This window comes from Apiospora aurea (assembly GCF_038362705.1).
Source record: "Apiospora aurea strain CBS 24483 chromosome Unknown utg000008l_segment0_segment0, whole genome shotgun sequence".
Taxonomy (NCBI): Eukaryota; Fungi; Ascomycota; class Sordariomycetes; order Amphisphaeriales; family Apiosporaceae; genus Apiospora; species Apiospora aurea.
This window is the reverse complement of record NW_027117395.1, coordinates 61,302-78,525: the sequence shown is the minus strand read 5'-3', so window position 1 is coordinate 78,525 and position 17,224 is coordinate 61,302. Positions and strand designations below refer to the sequence as shown.

At 57.9% G+C, this 17,224-nt stretch overlaps 1 protein-coding gene across 1 annotated transcript; it reads right to left on the bottom strand.

The window, feature by feature from the left end:
• Positions 1–391: 391 nt before the first annotated feature.
• Positions 392–15,897, bottom strand: PG986_011503 (gramicidin S synthetase 1; the record flags this gene model as incomplete). Its single annotated transcript, XM_066847725.1, has 5 exons — positions 392–526; positions 600–9,386; positions 9,476–11,637; positions 11,706–14,839; positions 14,909–15,897. 5 exons carry the CDS (start codon positions 15,895–15,897, stop codon positions 392–394), a joined length of 15,207 nt encoding a protein of 5,068 aa, XP_066694421.1.
• Positions 15,898–17,224: the final 1,327 nt, after the last annotated feature.

The following is a 17,224-nucleotide window of genomic DNA, read 5'->3' as shown; positions in this document are numbered from 1 at the left end:
CAGCAACTGATATCAGAGAACAGGTTGGAGGGAAGAGGAGAACTCCAGGGTTTATTTTCATGTTCATGTCTTTCACCAGATACGTTCGCTACATATTTCAAAAATCTTCCGGACAGATTTCCAAACATTCTGAGCCTCCCCCGTGTTGAAATGCCGTGAGATGTACCAGCACAGCGTCCAGTACACTGCTTTCAGATTTGGCAAAGTAGACTCTGTTTATACCCTTTATTTGCAAAGCAGGGGGTTTCTCCGTGGGATTCGGCCCAAGGGTATAAATATTGCTCAAAATTGCATCAGGTGTAAGCCTCCTGTCCCGGGAGACCCTTCGCAAACCAAGTCAAGTCAAATACTCTAGCCAGAAGTCCCAAGCACAGCCGTTAATCGCCATGTATCAGACACCCCGTAGAACCGCTACAAGGTGGTCGATTAGTTTATCTGCCTCTGCCTCGGACATCCTCTCCGGCGAGGCAAACACGCCTATATCCAGTGATTCGCCGTTGATGGCGGCCTCGACATCGATGGCATCCTGGTGATCCCAATGTCAGCATGTTTCTCACTGCCTGCACTAGGTGCAGAGTCGTAGGGATAAAGCAACTTACCATGTAGGTTTGCCTCACGGCGTTCTTCGCCATATACGCAGCAGAAGGCATTGCCAGCCCTCCCTCAGGAGCGACAACCGGCTCTGGCGGTGTCTCTTCATCATCTCTGCTCACTGCATCATCAGTTATGTTTGCCTTGTCCTTGTCCTTGCCTTCGTCCTGAGGTAGACTGAGGAAGTTGACAAACGAATCCATCTTCAAGCCGCCCTGGGTCCACCGCTCAATCTCCCAGAGTCCGACCGAGGCATTCTCGAAGCGCGAGATCTCTGCCAGATCCTTCTGGATCTGCGAAGCCACGGAGACGATCCCTGCGTCTTGGGACTCGATGCGGACGCGGAGCGGCACAATGCTCAGGGTTGGGCAAGGGGCGGTTTCGAGGTCGTTGCTGTAGGACGCGCGGTTAGCCAGGTATACGCCGAACACCACGTCGTCGAGGGCCGCCCTATCGTCCCTTTCCCTTGCAGGGCTATTCTCGGCGGCTGTTTCGGTCGGCGCCACTGCCGGATTCTCTGCGGTCAGGACCGTGGCGTAGGCCGCCAAGAAGAGAGCTTGGGGGCTAACTCCGCCACGGGACGCGGCTGTTCTCAACTCGCGAGCTCCCGCGAGCGCGGCGGGCCTGAAGACTGAAGTTCGAGTTATAGGAGGAGAAGCAGTAGAAGAAGGGATTGCGGAGCCATTGATGTTGCTCCGCTCACGGGACCGCGCCGCCACCCCCTCGAGGTACTTGGACCAAAACGACTTTCGTTCAGTAACGACGCTGTCAACGTAATGTCTCATGGCGAGGCCGTCCCATGATGACTTGGAAACGTCGGTATTATCCGTCGGGGCCTCGTCTCGGCTACACAGGCTTCTGAGCTTGCGCATAATGATGGGTAGGCTGATGCCGTCGTACAGGGCATGGTGAAGTTTTAGGGTGAGGTCCAGACCTGCGCTACCCACAGGCTTCGCTACCGAAAGCTGCGCAAAGGGGCTACTCTGGTACGTAAGCGGGCAGCCTGGCTGGTAGTCGTCGCCAGCCGGGGATCCCGGGGATGGGGATGATGCTGACGTTGGCTGGGGGGCCGGGCGCGTCACGAATTGCAAGAAAGGGATCTTGGAGGACCCGGTGGCCGCGAATCGCGTTCGAAGAATTGGCAGCTCCGTGACCAGGTCCGTCCATGCTTGTTCGATGGTGGACATGGTCCGCGTTGCAGCAGGCAGACGCATGGCGAAGCGCCAGAAGAACAAGGCGCCGTCGGTGTTCTGCCACTGGCTGAGGAAGTGAACTTGCACAGGCAGAGCAGGCAGAACCTTCTCGACCTCTTCTTTCCCCAGGCCCGCCAGCGCCATGGCGGCATCGACGTCGATGCCGCCCAACACTTGGTCGGTGGGGAGTGCGGCATAGCGGCTCTTGCCGTCGGTACTTGTCGGATCTCTCTGCGCCATGGTGGTGGCCATCTCGGCAATGGAGGACATCTTGAGCAGGTCGCGGGCATTGGCTCGCATGCCGCTTTTCCGGAGGACCGAGCTCACCTTGATCAAGCTGATGGAGTCGAGACCGAGGTGGTAGATGGAGTGCTCTGGGTGGATGGTCGAGAGTTCGAGTCCCGAAGCCTCGGCCAGGACTTGGATCAACGTTTTCTGGGCCGCGAGGACGTGGCTAGAGGCGTCGGCGGCAGAGCCGGTGGAGGCGGTACGGTTCGTAGAAGGCTGAGTCACTGCTCCGCTGGCACCCTCCATGGCAATCTGGAATGGCGGTAACCCGCAGACCGAGATCTGCTGCGTGTTTTGGTCTGTCGCCACGACATCCTTGCCGAGATGGTCATCCATGAAGTACGTGAGGACTCCGTCGAGCTGCCGAAGCAGTTGCTCCCCGTCCTCGGGCGCGACATGATCTGTGCTGTATGCCGTCCGCCACACCAGACCGCCATCCGTGAGCTCCATCTCGATGCAGACGGGGTACTCTACCTCCGATGCCGAGTGAACGGACTTCCAGATTGCACCACTCTCGTCGTCGCCCGGGCGGCTCAGCTGCATGGTGAAGAGCGTATTGAAGAGCGGCCCCTTGCCGACCAGCCTTTGGGCCGACCGCAGCGGGAAGTGCTGGAAATGGTTGATGCGCGACAGGTTCTCCCAGGTGTACTGCAGGTACTCCGTGACGTTGCCGTGCAGCACCGCTCGCACCGGCACCGTGTTCATGGTCGGGAAAATGAGCTCCTGGGCGTCGGCCGTGTCGCGGCCCGACATGACGACGCCGAACGTGACGTCGAGCGACTGGTTCAGGGTCGATAGTACCGCAGCCCAGCAAGCCTGCCCGAGAGTCTGCGCCGTGATCCGGTGGTGGCGGCAGAAGGACTTGAGCCTGGAGGCCTCGATGGTGGAGAGGATCTCTTTTCTGTGGATGGTCGTCTCTGGCTCTTCTCTGCCATCTGCAGCAGATGATGCCTTCTCCTTCTCGGGCACCATCGTCGAATTCGCATCATGCAGGAAGCCAGCCCAGAAGGTCTCCGCCTCGCGCGTGGTACTGTTGAGGATGTCGGCCAGCACAGGCGCATAGTGCGGCCGGCGCTTATGCTGATTGTCGACGCGATGGCGGTAAGCCGCTTGAACGTCTCTGTGGAACATATCGAGAGACGCTCCGTCGTACAGGGCATGGGCGATGGACAGAACAACGAATTGACGACCAGACGACGACACCTCCACAGGAGTCAGCTGCAGCAACCCGGCTCGGCCCTTGGCCCAGGACGCGCGCGATCGGGCCGTCTCAAAGACACTCTGAAAGTTCTCTTCGCTTTCGGTCTCCAGTATCACCTCTGTGCCGAAGGGGTCTGTTTGCTTCGCGACCACCTGGCAGTACGCCATCGGTATGGCCGGATCGGTGATCTCGATGAACACTGTCCTGAGAATGGGCGAGTTGGAAATGACGAGCTTCAAGGCACATTCGAGTTCCCGCATGTCGGTGCCGGGGAGCAGCTCGAGTACGTCGTGGTTGAAATACCTGTGGAAATCCGATATGACCATCTCGGCCACCATCGAGTCCTGGAGCGGCGTAGTCGGAAGAACCGATTCTACTTCAACATCTGGCGGCCAGTCAACAAGCAGGTTATTCTCGGTCAGGTGGCGCGTCAACTGGGTAGTATGAGTGTTCAGCACTACCTGATGATCCGAGTCAGATTCTCGAACGGTACAATTGGTGGAGGCCTGTCTCTCGATGATGTCCCTCAAGCTGGACTGCCTCATGAGCTCATTGGTGGTCACGGATATGCCGACGCGGCGAAGTCGAGACACGAGCTTGATGGCGTCGATGCTGTCCAGGCCGAGCTGGAGCAGGTTCGTGTCTTCATTGATATCCTCAGGTGGCAGGTTGGCAAGGGCTGCGACTTGGTCGCGGACGGCGTAGGCCTCTTTCGTCCAGGTAAATTCGGTAGGTTTCCTGTTAGGCAACACGACGTGAGAGGGTGATGACTGCTGGGCAGGGACCCGGTGCACATCATCTATTGCTGGAAGCGTCTCCGAACCGGTTGGGAATTGGTTTTGGGAAGACAAGGCCTTGGCCGCGTCCTCAAACTGGTCCAGAAGCTTTTGCAGGGCTGTACTGTCTGCAATGTGTCCCTGGGAGACCAGCGTGATCTTGAGCTTCTGGTCGGCGGTGGCAATAGCCTCAAAGGCAAGAGGGTAATCCGCCTTTGTCGAGGAATCGACCTCGGTCCAGGGACGTTCGTCTGGCGTTGTCGAGGCAGCAGGGGAGGCTTCTTCCCGATCAAACGTAAACAGGGTGTCGAAAAGAGGCTGCCCCCTGGAGCACCACTTCTGGATCTGTCGGAGCGGGGTGTGCACAAACGGCAACACCGAAGTGTTGAACATGTGCGTCTCCCGGACCAGGGACGGCCAATCTGATGCGGAGGCATCTTGGACTCGGAAGGGCAGCGTGTTGAAGAGCGGCCCGACGGTGTTGTTGATCCCTTCCAGCATGAGCGAGCGGCCCGAGAGCACGACGCCCACGGTCGGCCACCGCGGGACTCGCTGCTGCTTCAGCACGTACAGCCAAACCGCCTGCACGATGGTCTGCTGCGTTACACCGAGCTCGATACGTCTCTTCTCGAGCCCGCCAAGGTCCAAGCACCGTGTCTGGGTCGCGTCGCTTTCGTCTTTACTCTCTTGGCCGAGACGTGGAAAGGGCTGGAACTCGACATCATCAAAAATACGCTGCCAAAACGAGCGAGTGTCGGTGTAGTCACATAAGGGGCCATGAGGTAGAACATCGATGAAACTAGGCCCGTGTATCTGTATTGTTTCCAGCTGCCGATAGGCCGCCTGGACGCGTTCGAGGATGAGATCGAAGCTGCGAGCATCATATACGCCGTGGAAGATTCGGACGATGAGGGTATGTGCGCCGTTGCTATGGATGCAGTCGATCTCCAATGGATATCTGACGGTCGCTTTGTTGCCCGAGATCCACTGCTGGTGCCGGTCTTGGATACGGACCTGGAGTTCTTGGCCGTTGTTGTCGCTGTTGGTGTCGGTCCAACGCAGGGCTGCGTTCTTGAGCGCGATCTGGACGTAACCATCCGGGGTCTGCAAAAAGCAAGTTCTCAAGATGGAGTGGGCAGAGACAACCGACGCCCATGCCCCTTTCAACCGGTCGACGGCGGTTCCAGCATTGAGGTTGAACTGAAACGAGTTGAAATACGCGCCCTCGCCAGACCGGCTCAACATGCCCTCCTGGAGCGGGGTGCACGGCGCGATATACTCGATATCGCCACCGGACACGCCAAGAGCCTCAGTGACGGTCCCGAAGTTCTTGTGATTGCATGCGGATATCGCCTGCTTGACGCAAACGGCTTGCGAGGCCAGGGCGGCATGAGGCGAGGTCGTTCGTACTTGCTTGCAAAGCGCTCCCAGGCGCGGGTTTTGCAGAATTGTGGACGGGGTGGCGCCCGGGTACGTGCCGTCCGCCTGCAGCTCCCTTGCCAAGCCGATGACGGAGATGGAGTCGAAGCCCAGGTCGTAGATGGTGTTCGAAGCCCGTATCTGGTCGGCCGCGACGCCCGCCAGACGGGCGAGGACTTGTGCAAGCTGCGGCTCGGTCGTCTGGACAAGAGAGGAGGGCTCGTCTTCACCGCCCGCTGCGGACGATGATAGCTGCCGCAGCTGGTCGAGAGAAATGTCGTTGAAGAGCTGCTTCAGCACCCCGATCTGCGCTTTGTTGTTGGCCGACAGCGGGATCCAAGGCACGCAGAGGAAATAAGTCGGGACCATGTATCCCGGCAACTTGGCCCGGCAAGCGTCTCGGGCTTGGGCGCAGATCTTGGCGCTGTCTGCGTCGGTGATGACCATGGATTCCGACGGCCCACCGCCGTTTCTGTGGTCTTCCGAGCTGCTGTCGCTGTTGACGACGAAGGAGACCAAAACGTCGCGGTCCTGCTGGCCGTGCCGCGTCACCAGCGTCGCCACGTCGGACACGCCCGAGACGCCGGCGCGGATGGTGTGGTTGATCTCCCCAATCTCCAGCCGCTGACCGCGGAGCTTGACCTGGTCGTCGGCGCGGCCGAGGAAGTCGAAGCAGCCGTCGTGCAGCACCCGCACGAGGTCGCCGGTGCGGTATACGCGCTCTCCGCCATGCTGCTCCAGGACGGGGAAGCGCTCCTCCGTCAGGTCCGGCCGGTTGAGGTAGCCCTTGCCCACCAGCTTGCCCGACACGCAGAGCTCGCCCACGGCCCCTCGGAGGACCGGGGTGTCGGTCCCGGGCCGGAAGACGAAGCTGCCCACGTTCAGGAACTGCCGTCCGATGTTGGTCGATCGCCCGTTGGGCGGGACCCGGGGGTACATGGTCACGCCAATGGTGGCTTCGGTCGGCCCGTAGGCGTTGTAGATGACCGCCTTGGCGCCCCAGACATCGAGGATATCCTGTCGCAGCTGCTCGCCGCCCGTGATGAAGACGTTCTTGCCGGTGCACAGGCTCGGCACCTCGTCAGGGTGGACCAGGCGCGCCAGGCTGGGCGTCAGGTCGATGTGGGTGATCCCCAGCTCGGATATGGTGCGCGTCAGATCGCTCAGCACCACGTCCTTGGGTACCGCGACCATGGTGATGCCGACCGACCACGACCAGTACTGCTCGAGGATGGAGACGTCGAAGTGGAGAGACGCGAACTGCAGCCATCGCGAATATTGGTCCCAGTGTCCGGAGAACAAGGCCTGGAACGCGAGCATGGCCTGTACTGTGCTTTCGTGGCTGATGAGGCAGCCCTTGGGCGCTCCAGTGGTGCCGCTCGTGTACAGGCAGTAACAGGTATCGTCGGGAGCAGTCGGTCGGCTCAGACCAGGGGCAGACGAGGGGTACGTGCTCAGCTCGGCCAGCGCGACCGCGATACAGGATACGGTGGACAAGAGTTCCGCAATCCCGCTTTCCGATCCCCGGCGATGGAGTAGCGCTACGGCTCCGGAGTCGCGTACAATAAATTCGTGACGCGATGCCGGCGCGCTGGTGTCGAGCGCGACGAAGGCCGCTCCGGCTTTCAGAATGCCGAGAATGACCAAATACGCCTCGGGGCATTTGTCGAAGCAGACCGCGACAATGTCGCCCGGCTTGACCCCGCGCTGCACAAGCAGGTGCGCTACTTGGTTTCCGGCCGCGTTGAGCTCGCGGTATGTCCATTCTTGATGCCGCGCCTTGTTCCCGAGTTCTTTCACGAACTCCAGGGCTGTGTTGTCGGGGGATGATTCGGCACTCCTTTCGACAAATTCGTGGAGTAGAAGGACACCGGGAGACGGCAGTTCTGCGTGCTGGGCAGGCAAGATGGAAAACACATCCGGCGCCGTGGACGTCAACTCGCTGGCAGAACCATCTGGGTACTCGAGGAGATGGCTCAGGATGGCATCAAACTGGATAAGGATAAGCTCGGCTTGGGGCATAGGTAGGATGTCCGTCCGGTAGACGATGTTAAAACGTAGTGACCCCTCCGTGGCATGAGCCTCTTCGATTTCGAGCGAGATGGGATAGTCGACGGTAGCAGCCTCGTTCCGGACCTGCCAGGGGCCATCATCGCCTGTTAGACCCTGATCTCCCATCTGGTAGACGAGAATCGTGTCGAAAAGAGGCGATTCGGCGTGCTCGAGCCACTTCTGGACTTGAGAGAGCGGCGTGTTCAGATACCGCCGAAGGTTCGCGTTGAAAGCCATCATGGATCCCAAGATTTCTCGGTTCGACTCCCCTACGGCATTCGCAATGACGGGTAGAGTCGTGATCTGCGGAAATAGCGCTACCCCTTCTCCTCCTCCTCCTCCTTTTCGGAGCCGGCTGTCGAGGACCACACCGAACGTCACGGAGGGTTCGCCGAGGTAGGCACAGAGGATTCTGGCCCATGTGGACTGGAGAGCCGCTTGGAGGGTGACCTCGGCCTTGGCGGCTTGCTTTCTCAGCGTTTCGAGAGGTACCCTGGATAGTCGCGAACTGCTTGATGTTGCGCGATCCTTTACTCGAAGAGGAGTCATGGTCGGGAACGGATTGATAACAGCTTCGGGGGCCTGGCGTCTCCAGAACCGCTCGGCGTCTGGCTTCTCGTTAGCCATGTTAGTGAAAACAGCTTTGATGGCGGGTTCAATAGACAAGCCGCTCATGGGTGTCTGGCTCTGGCTGTATTTCTGGCTGATTCCTGCTGACAACACCTCGGCGAGATCTGTAAGCAATTGCCGCAGCGAAGAGGCATCGTAGAGGGCGTGGTGCATCACAAGATGCATCTGTTTGCTGCTCTCTTCTTGGTGTACCAATGCCAATCTCCAGGGCGGGATGAGCAGATCTCGCATAATCTCGTCGCGGCACCTCGTGCGCCAAGCCATCGCGTCAAAGGCTGTGGCGGCCTCGCGGACCAAGCCCTCAATCGGCGGGACGGTCTCTTCAGCGGCTTTGATGACCATGGCAAACGATGCGTCTGGGTCACTGATTGGTAAGAACCCGGTCCGCAGGATGTCGTGTCGCTCCGACATACGCTTCCACGCGCCCTCTAGGCTATCCATATCTACCGAAAGATCCAAATCCCAAGAGACCGAGTTGATGTAGACGTCGCCTTGAGAATGGATGGACTGCGAGACCATGCCTTGCTGGACGGGAGTGCAAGGCAGTATGCGAGCCACATATTGCCCTTGCGCCGTGGGAAACTTTTCCCTGACTCGTCGCTGGAAGCTTGCCATGTCATATAGCTGAGAAGAATGCTTTCCGTGCTTGCCTTCCTCTTTATCTTCGATCTTAGTGCAGCGCTGTGCGACCCCGGCACAGGTGGGATTCTCAAACACATCCACCGGTGAGATCTCGAGCCCTTCTTGCCGCAGAAGATACACGAGCTGGACCATACCGATGCTATCGATCCCCAACCGGTGGAGGGACGTCTTCGCAGTTATGGGAACGCCATCAATCTTGCCAAGTCTGGCCACCATGTTGCGAACTGTCACTTGAACGCCGGTCATGGGTTCTTCCTCGTCGGACGACGTATCGGGAACCGCCGCTTTATTGCCATCTGCTCGCGTTTCTGCCTGTGCGGCCGCTCTGAGGCCTTCGACTGTAGAGCGAACAGCAGGCGACATGTTGGCGAGCAGATCCAGCCCCGAAGGCCGACTCTCCATGCATGTGCGGAGGGCTTGAAGAACGATGTCGCGCAAAAGGCAAGCCACTGAATCTGAGACGTGGTTCCTAGCACAGGTTAGCATATCCAGAGCCTTCTCCGATTTTCGAGGAATACCGTACTCTTGGTGGTGGATGACAACCCGTAGTGTATCGCTGTCTGCGTCTGTGATGAATTCGCAGATGAGGGGTACCTGCGAGATTTCGTCGAAGCGGTCAACCCAACATCTCCAAAGGTCATAGGTCGGGCACCCGATGAGGGGGGGCGGGGGGAAGAACTTACATCCATATCGCCACGCTCCTCTTCAAGCGACCAGACCGTGCTGTCCAGCGCTCGCGAGGGAGGCTGAAGAAGCACCATCGTGTCGAACAACAGGCTGCCGCCCAGGAGGGCTTGGACCTTCCGCAGCGGGGTGAACTGGAAAGGCAACATATCAACGCCGGCGTCCCGGCAACGCTTAAGAAGCTCGACCTTCGAAGCCAGAGGTGACATATCGATCCGCAGGGGAACGGCGTTGAAACAGGGAGCCACCAGCCGGTCGACGCCCTCCAGCGCTACGGATCGGCCGCTGACCACATTCCCGAAACACACATCTTGAGTGCCCAGGACAGTCGAGAGGGTCACGGCCCAAGCTGCTTGGCATATGGACGAGAGTGGGACTCCGTACTCGTGGGCTCCCGTCTCGATGACTCTGAGTGGTACTGTTGCGTTGTTGCACGAGTCAATTGAAGCTTCTGAAAGATCGAGACCAGCTGCCAATCTGGACGGCAGTTTCTGCGGGACGAACGCATCCAATTGGGCTTTCCAGAAGCTGTCAGCACCTCGAGGTATCGTAAGTGCTTCTTGCAAGAAATAATTGAAAGGGATAGGTGGCTCCAGCAGCCTTTGTCCATGCGCCAGAGCTTCAACTTCTAGCAGCAGTTGTTCCATCGCCATGCCATCGTAGAGCGCATGGTGACATACAAACGAAAGATACCTCGCATCGGCCGAGGTATCATGGATAAAGGCCAGACCCAACGGTGGCTGGAGCGAGTCCACGGGAGGCTGGGAAGCCGTGTGCATATGTTCCCTAGCAGACCGCGCGACATCTGCCGGCGTCTCCAAGTAGCTCCATGGTAGAGCGAAGCTCGACGACGTCAAGACCACTTGGAGAAAGGGATAGTCGGCATTGTCAGTGGTCACGAAACATGTCCTTAGGATGCCGTGACGCGAGCACATCTCGTCCCAGTACCGCCTTATCTCATCGGGGGCCCGCTGCAGTCGGAACAGCAGTTGGTTGCAGTAAGCAGTGCTGCGGTCACTCGAAGACACGGAGGACGCCAGCATGGCCTCTTGGAGCGGCGTGCATGGGAGGACGCTTTCAACCGCCAAGTCGCCATTGAACCGGGTCTTGGTATCCGCGCAAATATCACCGGGGAGTAGGGAGACCTTTCCAGTATTTGTCTCGGACGTGGCTGTAGGCTTTCTTTGGGATGATACATAGCTGGATAGCCGCGCCACGCTCGTGTGTCTGAGGACCTCCGAAATAGTGACCCTTGGGCCGAGAACCTTGTTGAGTTTGCGTGTGAAGGCCATGGCTGTGAGGGAGTCGAGACCAAGCACCAGAAACGAGGTCCAACGGCTGACCTGGGCGAGATCGATTTGAAGCGCCTCGGCTAAAGCCGATGCTATGGTTCGCTCAAGGTCGGTCCATTCAGAAGTTGCTGTGTCCTGTTCCTCGCCGCCGCCACCGAGAGTGTACTTCTGTAGAACAACGTCGCTGAGAGACCGGACAGAGCCGTGTAGGGCACCGGTGTTGATCTTGCCGGATGAAGTGAGCGGCGTCCGAGATATCGGGACCAGGAAAGTCGGCAGCATATAAGGAGGCAGGGAAGCCTGCAGAGTCTGCGAAATCGAAAAGTGCATGGTACGCCAGGCATCGTCGTCATCCATTTCGAGGATTGAGAATTGCTGGACATCGTCCTGGGTGTGAAGCGGGACATAGAAGCTGGTCAAATGTTGGGTCTTGTTGGCGTCTTCTTCGCTCCTGGAGACGATGCTCGCGCATGATTTGGCCAGCCCGGAAGACAGAATGTTGGCGTGGACGTCCTGCAGCTCGATGCGTTGGCCTCGGAGCTTTATCTGCGTGTCGATGCGGCCGAGGATGATTAGTGATCCGTCTGGGAGCATGCGGCCCAGATCTCCGGATCGGTAGACCCGACCGTAATTGGGATGGTCAATGAACCTGGACGCTGTCAAGTCCGGCATGTTGAGATAGCCGGCGGCCACTTGCTCACCCCCGAAGCAAAGCTCTCCGATGCATCCTATTGGGACAGGTGCAGTCGAGTCAACGCTCAATACGAAGGTCGGGGTGTTGTCGAAAGACCAGCCAAGGTACTGTGATGAGTCTCCAAGAGACATCTTTCTAACAGTGCAGATATTTGTCGTCTCCGATGGCCCATACCCTATGCGCTGAATCAGTACGTCGTCTGTCCACCAGCGCTCATAGCAAAGCCTCAACCCCTTTACATACCTTGATAGAGCTTCGGACACCACTTGGCCGCGACCTCGTCCGTCATCGGCTCGCCAGACGTGACCAAGAACGACACGTTTGGGACGTTGACCGGGTCCACCAACGACGCGACGGTCACGGTCATGCTCAAGTGCGTGACTTCGAGCTGCCGTATGCTCAACTCGAGGTCCTCGAAGACCGTGTCGTTGGTGCCGGCACACAGGCACATGCCGTTGGCCCAGGTGAAGAAGATCTCAAAGACAGACACGTCGAACGCCTGCGAACATATCTGCAGCATCCTCGACGAAGCACGATCGTGTGGGTATATGCGGGACAAGACGTCGATGTTGCTGAGCAGGTTTTGGTGAGTTACCGAGACCCCCTTGGGGACTCCCGTCGTGCCGCTGGTGTAGATGACGTAGGCGAGCTGTGAGGGATGAATACTGAAATCCAGGTTCGAGACACTATACTGCTTGAGGATGTTTGTATCAAAGGTGACCGAAGGGCATTCGCCTAGCCTCTCGTTGCCCAAGGGGGATTCGCCGTCCAAGATGCAAAGTTGAGGCTGGGCCTGCTGAAAGATCAGTTGTACCCGTCTAATAGGGGTAGACGGCAAAACTGGCAGATAGGCACACCCGGCCTTCAGTATACCGAGTATACTGCAGTAGAGCCAGGGTGACTTCTCCATAATTATGGCCACGATGCCTCCAGGCTGGATGTGCTGCGCGTGGATATGACGGGCAACCTGGTTGGCGGTTTCGTCAAGTTCCTGGTATGTGATGAGACGCGTGGATATGCTGGAAGCACCGATGGTATCGGCAAAGCATAAGGCGGTGTGGTCAAGGTTGGCAGCGGCAGTGCTTTCGAAAACAGCTGCGATGTTTGATGTCGAAGGCGGTGCCTTGATACTCGGAGTATACGTTGACAGCATATCGTGGGGGAAGGAAGGCGAGATTGACGAGATGGGTTCTTCGATATGCTTGACAACGTAGTTGACTAGATGGCCCAGGATTTGTGCAAAGGACTCGATATGTGACGAGGAAAAGAAGTCGGTGTGCCAGGTCCACCTGTACGAGAACTTGTCCTTTCGCGGCTCGATCTCGACCAGAAGCTTGACTTCCGAATAGTCTTTGTGTCCAACCTCCCTGACCGAGTCGGCACCCCGGGCTCGGTTAGACAGGGTATCTTGGTATACAAACAAAACATCGAACAGCCTGCAGCCCTGCGGGAGACCGGCCGTTTTGCGGATGCTCGCCAGAGAAATAGGGGTCAGCTGCAGAATCTGCCGATTGGTGCTATGCAGGCTCTGCACCAAATCCCGGATGGACCGGCATTGTCCGAGCTTTGTACGAACGGGCACAGTCTGGATTAAGGGTCCGATGGCCTTTTCGATGTCGGGGACGGGAAGAGTTCGACCCGAAAAAACAGACCCGATGGTCACGTCATCCGAACCGGTAATGGCCGACCACAGCCAAACTAAGCATGCTTGGAATATGGCCTGTGAACTGGACGCAGTCTCGAGGCTAACCTGACGAACGCCTGCTGGATCCATGGGAATCTCCCCGCAAAGAGACAAAACTTCAGGGTTGTCACATGCGGTCGTTCTGAAGTTGGGGAGGGAGTTGGTGGTGGCTCCTCTCAAGTGATCTGCCCAGAACTCGTGGACGGCGATGGCTTTGCTTTGGTTGCCGTTCGATAGCGATGTCAGCTGCTGCGCAATATCATGAAACTGCGGCCGTTGTGAGGGTGATCTCCCTTTCGCGAGAGCTGTGAGATCGTCGAGGAGCAGATCGAACGACCAGCCATCATAGAGAGCGTGGTGTACAAGAAGCCGTGCTTTTGCCGCAAGGGTGGAGGGGTCCGCCGTGATTTCGGCGCGGAAAGGCCGTTGCAGGAACTGTTCCGTGTCCAGCGGCGGTGATGGGCTGAAGTCCTCGACGATTTGCACCTGGTCCTCCTTCAGGCTATCCCAGACAATCTGAATTAGTTCGTCCCCTGAGTGCATGAAGCCAGTACGCAGTATGGCGTTGCACGCGGCAATATGCAACATCCATGATTTAACGTCATCGAGGCTGTGTCCAGGGGGGAAGACGACATCCATGGTGTTGATGTATAGTCGGCGGTCTTTCAGGGTCTCCGAGATCGTGGACTTCTGGAGCTCAGTACAGCGATAATGGCCCTCCACGTCTTTGAGGTTGCCGTTGACCAATGCGGACAAATCTGCGTCCGGCCGGTTAAGCGACTTTTCGTCTTCCGATGGACTGGCGAAGGTATTGGTTGTGTTTGACCCTACAGCGGGTAGCAACTTGTACAAGTCAAGAGTTGTCCTCGCTCTCATCACATCCAATGTATTTACGGGATGCCCGTTGTCTCGTAGGCTGGCCGCGAGGGCAATCGAGACTAGAGAGTCTAGCCCTGCCGCCATGAGATTCGTGGACAGTGAGACAGGTGCCTGCAAAATATGACTCACCAGCTCACATACTCGCCTCTGGAGATGGTTCTGGCTATCGGCTTGCCCGACTTCAGGGGTGGCAGTATATCTACCTTCGAGGTAGTCCTTTTGCAGCTGCTTGCGGTCGGTTTTCCCAGAAGGAAGCCTGGGGAACGAGTCCATGGAAATGATTTCGGCCGGCACCATGAAGGCCGGAAGCCAGGTCTTGCACGTGGCTTTGATGCGATCTTCGATATCCGAACCATCTCCACGGTGTTCTTCAACCACAGCCGCAAAGGCCACCAGGAGGTTCTCCAGAACACAGACGTATGCACTGTGGCAACCCGCGGTCCGAAGGATGGCGTGCTCGATCTCGCCAAGCTCCATGCGCTGTCCGTTCAGTTTGACTTGGCCCTCGGACACGCGCCCCAGGCATTCTATGCTGCCATCTGGTCTCATGAGCGCTTTGTCTCCGGTCTTGTACACACGACCGTACTTGGTGTCGATAAACGCCTGTGCCGTCTGCTCGGGTCGGTTGATGTACTCGCTCGCGAGCTGGTGCCCTCCCACGGCAAGCTCCCCTACATCCCCTATGGGAAGCAGGTCGAATCTTTCGGAGCAATCCGGCTCGTCCGTAATCCTTATGACGAAACTAGAAACGGTCTCCAGAGGATATCCGATGCACCTTGTCGAGTAGTTCTTCCTGAAGGCAGGCTGTAGCGTACTATAGCAAACATCAGTTACTCAACAAAGTGAGACGATAAAAAGGAGGACACCGTGGAAAGTGAAATACCAATGAATCGCAGCCTCCGTGGGCCCATACATACCCCATAACATGCTGGGATTCTCGTCATCGCCGCCAAACTCCTCGATGACGGGCCGCGTCAGCATTTCCCCGATGGTGAGGAGCAGTCGCAAGTTCGGGGCGTGGCTCCGGCTCTTGAGCAGGCTCCCCGCCACCGACGGAGTGAGCTCACACGCGTCGACTTCGAGCTGCCGGATGACGCCCGGGAGATCGGTGAGGAGCCGGGCACGGTCGCAGCAGACTAGTGTCGCGCCCCTAAATAGGGGGAAGAAGATCTCGAACACCGAGACGTCAAAGGTCGGCGCGGCGAACTGCAAGAATCGGGAGAAGGCCGGGATGTGCCGGTCGTGGGCTAGCAGGCTCTGCGTGGCCGCGAGATGGGAAACGCCTACCCCCTTTGGCGTCCCCGTGGACCCGGAAGTATACATTACGTAGGCCAGAGCATGCTCATCCGACCGCCTTTGATCGATGGGCACTCCGTTGGTCTCCGAGGACGCGTTCAGATCCAGCTCATCGACACATAGGACTTTCCAGACCACGCCGTCCTGCGGCAGAGTGGGCGCGAGCGCACGCGTGGTCAGCACGATGCTTGCCTTCACGTCGCCCAAGATGAACCCGATGCGCTCGGAAGGGGCGTCGAGGTTCAGGGGGCAAAACGCCCCGCCGCACTTGAGGATGGCCAGGAGCGAGAGGTAGAGCTCCGGACTCTGCGGAATCATCACGGGCACCACGAGTGGGCTCCGCGCGGGTTCCGGAGGGAGTTTACGGGCTATCCGGGCTGCCAAGCGTCCCGACAGCCGATGCAGCTCGTCGTAGGATAACGTGCGCTGCCGGCCATGTTTGTCGGAGAAGTCGAGGGCCGGTGTCCCCTCGCTAGTACCTCGGTGGGGTATGAGCTCATGGAGAACTCTGGGGCCGGCCAGCTGCCGGGGATGGGGGTTGTTGAAGGAGAGGCCTTCCGCCCCGCGTAGAAGCATGATCCTATAACAGCGATGTCATGAGAAGCGCCTGGCGACAGAGAAGTGGTCAGCAAGAAAGAAAGCCAGGAAGCAACTCGTCCCGTTCATACAGATGGCCTTGGCGTTTCTCAGTTGGTCCGGAACCTTGAAAAGAAAAAGTACTGTCACAGAGACTTGGCTTGCCAGACTCTGTCTCGAGCTGAGCCCTTCTGGGTGCCTGAGACCGGGTTCGCCGTGGGGGGGGGGCCGCTTGTTTACCTACTTAGCAAAAACCGGGGTCAGCCAGAGGGGAGAGCTCCCTCCTATCCGCCCTGGGAGTGGAAGGGACCGGCAAACGAGCCGAATTAGGTAAGTGACGGGTCTACACGTGGTCTTGATTGCCTGCTCCCTTATCTGCATCGGGCGGTTGGGAAGCAAGATTCGGAGACGTGCATGTGGCAGGCAAACTTTGTCGAGGTCAGCAGCAACGCCGGGTCTCTGATTGGACAGTCGGCCTGCGAACCACTCGGTGCTATGGTTCTGAGCTTACTGCAAGCGTGGATGGTTTCACGATGCCAGAGAGCTTCGATGGTTAGCATGAAAGGGTCCGGATGGGGAATTTGGGAGTACCCTTTTAGTAGAGGTACTTGAAGGCTTAGGTACCTTCCGGGAGTCTGTCTGTCCGTCTGTTTGTCGGTGACCAGGAGCAAAGCAATCCCATCGAACTGCGAATAAGTAGATTTTGAGCTATGTATCGTACAGCTGGACGCCGCATTGGCCAATCCAGGGACATCAAGACCACCGATATTGGTTCGTTCTTTTGTCTCGTCACTCAGGTCCCAACATTGTTTCAGCAAGGCCTGTGTGCTACCCCCTCCATGTTGATGCTGCCCCTGCCTCTCCTCGCAGCAACCCTCCATCTGTCTCCTGGCCCAGCGCTAACCACGTTACGTTACCCGGCGGGGGAGTTGAACCTACCTACCTACCTACCACGGGGGGCTGGAGACGACAAACCCAAAGTTAAGCCTCAGCCAGTACGACACTGCGCGCGGCACTGAACGGCCCAAGTGGATCGACTCATAATGATTGCATAATTAAAAAGCAGTTTTTGCTTCACAGGCGGAGAAGCGAAGATTACATCATCGACCCCCGGCGCGGGTTTCCCAAAATGAGAGTCGATGTTGTGGTGTTGTAGCTGCCCAAGTGGGGGGGACACCAATCTAGTGTGCAACCGATGACGCCCACGATGATTTGCCCTCGGATCGTTTCTAGCAATATGGCGCTATGCAAGTGGTAAAACTCTCTAAAGATACACAACAAGAACTGGCTGAGCCCGAGGTTGTGTTTTGCAAGCAAGTTACCAGGT